The following is a 6,000-nucleotide window of genomic DNA, read 5'->3' on the forward strand; positions in this document are numbered from 1 at the left end:
AAAAAAAAAAGAACCCACTTCCTTATAAGTAAGGGGTGGGGAGCAAAGACAGAACAGTGCTAGGTGAGATTCTTGGAGTGAGAATCAGAAGCAGCTTCTGGTGCCGAGTTCACCTGGGGGCCAGGCTCAGGGTGGGGGTGGGTGAGGTCGGAGGGAGCCAGATGAGGGTCACCTGGGGAGCCCCTCCCAGTGTGTCCTGTGGCACTCGGCTGGGATGCGGCCTGGAGGCCAGCTGGGCGCTGAGTCGGGTGGGGCCCCTGGTGAGCCTCTGGCCTCGGGGTGGGGTGCGGTGCCCCCGGTGGGCCTTTAACACCCCCCCCCTCCCTGCCTGCCCGTCCTTCCTACAGGCAGCTCTCCGGGGCAGGACTGCTGGGCCCAGGTCGGCCATCCCCCGAGGAACTGGGACTGAACTGGGGACGGGGTGCGAGTGGGACAGGGGTCAGCCAACCCCTCCCCCAGCCCGGGCAGCCGCTAGGTGGCTGCGTGTCCCCCGCAGGTGCCGGCCACCCGCCTGGGGGCGCCCGCCGTGCCGGGGCCGTGGGGGGGCGCACCTTCTGCCCGCCTGGGTGTCCCTGTCGAGGCCCTGGGAAGTGAAAGGCCGGCCGGCCGGCCACCTCCCGCACCAGGAAGTGGACAGCAGGAAGCGACCGCGGTGGCCGTAGGCAGCACAGGTGAGCCAGGGGCCGGGACGGCTGCGATCTGGGGGGCGGGGGGGGGGGGGCTGGACCCTGGCGCCTGGCCCAGGAACTCGGAACCGGAACCGGAACTCAGGGCCCCACCTGCCATGGGGGTGACTGGCAGGGAAGCGGACGCCCACCTCCACCATGCTTGGTGGGTTTTGGGGAGGGTGGTCTGGGGGGAGCCTCAGAGAGACAGGGGACGCCCGGTGTCCCCACCCCAGCTTGGGGCAGGTCCCTGCCTGAGTCCCCGCCCCCTCGCAGTGACAACCAGGTCGCAGTCGGGCGTGACAAGGCAACGTGGGCGTGCCCACTCTGTCCCCACCGTCCCCGGGCCCAGCTGCGGGGTCAGCCACCCGTCCCCCCCTCCGAGCCGCTGGGACGCCTCCCTCTAGAGCCCCAGGGCTTCACCCCGGCCCCGCCCCTCCCCAGCCGCCACCCCCCTGCCGGTGACGCCTGTGACGGTGACGGTGACGCAGGGTCTGCCCCGCCGGTGGCTGGGCCCTGGAAGCCCTCCCCCACAGGGTGTGCTCTGAGGAGGTGGCTGCTTCCTCTGTGCCCCCAGCCGGGGGTCCTGGGCCCCAGAGCTTCTGGCTGTCTGCCCCCCCTCGGCAGTGACCCCCGGACCTCAGCCCCCTGCCCAGAGTGTTGGGGGGGCTGTCTCTGTGAGGGCACTTCACCCACCCGTCCAGCCTTAAAATGAGACCCCTCTGAAGGACACTTGGCCCTACTGTCATTACCTCGGGCTGATGGTGCTGGGGCTCAATCTGGACCTCAGCCTCAGGCAGGGGAGTATTTCTTTGTAATATGTGTTTATGGAATGGGAGAGGCAGAGCATAGACAGATAGGCGATAACAGATGACAGATAGATAGATAATCAGGGCCTGCTGAGCTCTGGCTGACGGTGGTGCTGGGGATTGAACCTGGGACCTCAGCCTCAGGCAGGGGAGTCTGTTTGCAGAGCCCCTCCCCCAGCCACTGCTTTCTTCCTCCTGTTACTATTGTTCTTTTTTTTCTTTTTAAAGAATTTATTTATTTATTCATGAGAAGATAGGAGGAGAGAGAAAGAACCAGACGTCACTCTGGCACATGTGCTGCCGGGGATCGAACTCAGGACCTCACGCTTGAGAGAGTCCAATGCTTTATCCACTGCGCCACCCCCCCGGACCACTTTCCTCTTACTGTTGTTGTTGTTTATTTTCCCCAGAGCCCTGCCCAGCTCTGGCTGATGGTGGTGCTGGGTTTTGAACCTGGGACCCCAGAGCCTCAGGCTGGAGGTCTTTCTGTACGGCCGTGACGCTGGGTACCCAGCCCTTACTTGAGAGAGTGAACGAGGCCACAGCACCAAAGCTGCCTCCAGTGAAGGGAGGGCTGGCTCGAACCCGAGTCACTCAGGTGACGAAACAACGCGCCGTCCAGATAAGCTAGTCTGCTCGGCCTCAGGCGGCGGTTCGGTCCCCTGGGTCCCACGCGAGTGGGTCACTGTGACAGTCACTCCCCCGACCCCAGTGCCCGAGCAGGGGTCTCGGTCCCTGTGGCTGTGTGTCCTGGGCACCCGGCAGAGCCCCTGAGAGCCTGGCCGTCACTGCTGGGGGCAGGGGCCACCCAGGGACTGCAGGGCTGGTATCTGGGGCTGAAACTGGGTGCCTGACCCCTCCTGCTGGGTCGTCAGCAGCACCCAGGAAGAGGTCTCTTCCGTTCTGCTAGAGGGTGCGGTGGCAGGGCGGCAGGTCTCCTGGAGTGCTTGCCTGCTTGATGCCTCGGGACACCTGCCCCCCCCACAGCCGGGGCCAGGCCACGCACCTGCACTGGGTGACCCGGTCTTGGTGGCCTGACCACTCTACTGGGTGGGCCCCTCAGAGGCCCTACAGGGAGATCTTTTATTTTTTTTAATGTTTATTTATTTTCTCTTTTGTTGCCCTTTTTTATTCCCTTTTGTTGCCCTTGTTGTTTTATTGTTATAGTTGTTGTTGTTGTTATTGATGTCATTGTTGTTGGATAGGACAGAGAGGGGGAGAGAAAGACAGACACCTGCAGACCTGCTTCACCGCCTGTGAAGCGACTCCCCTGCAGGTGGGGAACCCGGGCCTCAAACCGGGATCCTTACGCTGGTCCTTGTGCTTTGCGCCACCTGCGCTTAACCCGCTGCGCTACCGCCCGACTCCCCAGGGAGATCTTTTTAACTGTGCCTCCCTTTCCAGCCATGGCCTGGTGCCCGGGGCTGGGTGTGAGCTGAGTCCCGGCTGCAGGGCCCAGAGGCAGGTATGACATGCCTCCCTCCCTCCTCCCCCGCCAATTCCTCGAGCTTTCTCTCTTCCTTTCCTCATCCTTCCCCGTCTAATCTTTTTTTTATTATTTTTTAAAAATATTTATTTATTTATTCCCTTTTGTTGCCCTTGTTGTTTTATTGTTGTAGTTATTATTATTGTTATTGATGTCATCATTGTTGGATAGGACAGAGAGAAATGGAGAGAGGAAGGGAAGACAGAGAGGAGGAGAGAAAGACAGACACCTGCAGACCTGCTTCACCGCCTGTGAAGCGACTCCCCTGCAGGTGGGGAGCCGGGGCTCGAACCGGGATCTTTATGCCGGTCCTTGCGCTTTGCGCCACCTGCGCTTAAGCCGCTGCGCCACCGCCCGACTCCCCCGTCTAATCTTCGTTAGCACACACAGAGAGCCCCACAGCCTCCCTCTGGCCCCCGCGAGGCCAGAACTCAGGACTCAAGCTGGAGTCAGGCACCCCCCAGTGCCCCTCCCAAGCCGGGCAATTGTATTTATTTACTTCCTGTGGTCATCAAGGCTCCACCCAGAGCAGACTAACAGACAGAAAGAGAAGGCGGGGCCAGGCAGGGGCGCACCTGGCTGAATGCATAAGGACCCGGGTTCAAGCCCCTGGTCCCCACCTGCAGGGGGAAAGCTTCATGAGTGGTGAAGCAGGGCTGCGGGTGTCTCTCTGTCTCTCTCCCTCTCTATCTCCCCCTCCCTTTTCAATTTATCTGTTTCTATCCAACAATAAATCAGTAAAACATTGAAGAGAAGGCGGGAGACAGCCCAGCACATACCCCCCCCCAGGTCCTCTGGCCAGGTGAGCGGCCCTGACCGCCCACCCCGCCCCCGGCTTCTCGGTGGGCGCTATGAACCCACTGCTCCTGGCGGCCTTTTTGTCTATTCTGTTGGACAGGACAGAGAGAAACTGAGAGAGGAGGGAGAGATAGGGGGAGAGAAAGACACCTGCAGCCCTGCCTCACTGCTTGTGAAGCTCCCTCCTACACATGGGGGACTGGGGTCTCGAACCCAGATCCTTGTGCTTCGTACCGTGTGTTTAACTGGCTGTGCCGCCCCCCACACACACCCTTTTATTTGTATTTGAAGGTGCCGGCTCTGTGGCAGTTCACTGAGGGCTGGCGCAGAGTCCCCTCAGCCATCGGGCCACCGCCATTGTGCACACTGAGGGGGCTCAAGCAGGGGCCACTCGCCCGAGGCAGAAATTCAGGGAGGCCATTCCCAGTGCAGAGGCGGGAGCCCCAATGCAGGGCCTTGCAGACGTGGCACTCAGGAGCCCCGAGCTCTGAGCCAGCTCCTCTCCTGGGCCTGCCCTGGGTCATAAGTGCCGGCTTCCCTGGCACTCAGCCGGGTGTAGGGGGGGCAGGACTTGCAAGGGGTGCTGGGGCAGGGACCCTCCAGGCAGGACAAGTCACTGACGCTCAACTTCTAAATTACATGGGAGCACTGTGCACAGCACCCATGGAGGGTGGGCAGGGCTATGGGATGTCTCCTCTCTCAGCACCAGGCACAGCACTCAGGGAGCCCATGGAGGGTGGGCAGGGCTGTGGGGTCTCTCCTCTCTCAGCACCATGCACAGCACTCAGGGAGCCCATGGAGGGTGGGCAGGGCTGTGGGGTCTCTCCTCTCTCAGCACCCTGCACAGTACCCAGGGAGCCCATGGTGGGTGGGCAGGGCTGTGGGGTCTCTCCTCTCTCAGCACCCTGCACAGCACCCAGGGAGCCCATGGAGGGTGGGCAGGGCTGTGGGGTCTCTGCTCTCTCAGCACCATGCACAGCACCCAGGGAGCCCCATGGAGGGTGGGCAGGGCTGTGGGGTCTCTCCTCTCTCAGCACCAAGCACAGCACCCAGGGAGCCCATGGAGGTGGGCAGGGCTGTGGGGTCTCTCCTCTCTCAGCACCCTGCACTGCACCCAGGGAGCCCATGGAGGGTGGGCAGGGCTGTGGGGTCTCTCCTCTCTCAGCACCCTGCACAGCACCCAGGGAGCCCATGCAGGGTGGGCGGGTGCGAGGGCAGCCCCCCACACAGCATGCCATCTCCCACCCCCACCGTGGGCGAGTGCACCAGCTCTACGGGCTCCCCGCTGGGTCCCTGAGCCCTGAGTGGACCCACTCAGATGCACGGGCTAGTGCTGGGCTTGCACCCGGGACCTGTGCCAATGCCCGGCTCTTCCGCCACCCCCAGGGCCCCCGTCAGACACCCCCGTCCTCCCGCAGGCCCGGGAGCCACGGCCCTCGTGAAGCGCCCTGACCAGCCCCCATGGCTCCGCTGCCCCCAGGCGTCTACTTCATGGTCTCCTTCTCCCGTGACCAGTGGTGAGTCCCTGCGGGGCCCGGGGGTCCCTCTGAGCGTCCTCGGCCTTTCCACAGAGCTGGCCTGGCACAGTCCCGGTCCCCGGAGAGAAGTCCTTGCCCCCTGAGGGCTCACTGCCCGGGCCATGCTGCCAGCTGCCCACTCTCTGCCCCTGCCCTCTGCCCTCTGCCCCCTGCCCTCTGCCCACTCTCTGCCCCCTGCCCACTTTCTGCCCCCTGCCCTCTGCCTACTCTCTGCCCCCTGCCCTCTGCCTACTCTCTGCCCCCTGCCCTATGCCCCCTGCCCTCTGCCTACTCTCTGACCCCTGCCCTCTGTCCCTTGCCCTCTGCCCACTCTCTGCCCTCTACCCTCTGCCCACTCCCTGCCCTCTGCCCTCTACCCACTCTCTGCCCTCTGCCCACTCTCTGCCCTCTGCCCTCTGCTCACTCTCTGCACTCTGCCTGCTCTGCCCTCTGCCCACTCTCTGCCTCTGCCCTCTGCCCCCTGCCCTCTGCCCTCTACCCACTCTCTGCCTCTGCCCTCTCCCCACTCTCTGCCCTCTGCCCACTCTCTGCCTCTGCCCTCTGCCCCCTGCCCTCTGTCCTCTGCCCACTCTCTGCCTCTGCCCTCTGCCCACTCTCTGCCTCTGCCCACTCTCTGCCCTCTGCCCACTCTCTGCCTCTGCCCACTCTCTGCCCTCTGCCCACTCTCTGCCTCTGCCCACTCTCTGCCCTCTGCCCCCGCCCTC

The 6,000-nt window shown here is 63.3% G+C and overlaps 1 protein-coding gene across 5 annotated transcripts in view; it reads left to right on the top strand.

Moving 5' to 3' along the window:
- The window catches only part of SLC37A1 (solute carrier family 37 member 1), a 34,239-nt gene that overhangs the window by 7,711 nt on the left and 20,528 nt on the right, over nucleotides 1-6,000 (top strand). For 2 of the 5 annotated variants that reach the window (XM_060198785.1, XM_060198783.1), the window contains exons 3-5: nucleotides 497-566; nucleotides 598-652; nucleotides 5,157-5,275. In XM_060198785.1, the coding sequence (XP_060054768.1) occupies nucleotides 5,220-5,275 (56 nt within the window). In that variant the 5' untranslated portion in view covers nucleotides 497-566; nucleotides 598-652; nucleotides 5,157-5,219. Of the gene's footprint in view, nucleotides 1-397; nucleotides 567-597; nucleotides 653-787; nucleotides 832-5,156; nucleotides 5,276-6,000 lie in introns of those variants that run through there. The other 3 variants (XM_060198784.1, XM_060198787.1, XM_060198786.1) reach the window with 3 other exon arrangements.

The sequence above is a fragment of the Erinaceus europaeus genome, chromosome 9, assembly GCF_950295315.1.
Source record: "Erinaceus europaeus chromosome 9, mEriEur2.1, whole genome shotgun sequence".
Taxonomy (NCBI): domain Eukaryota; kingdom Metazoa; phylum Chordata; class Mammalia; order Eulipotyphla; family Erinaceidae; genus Erinaceus; species Erinaceus europaeus.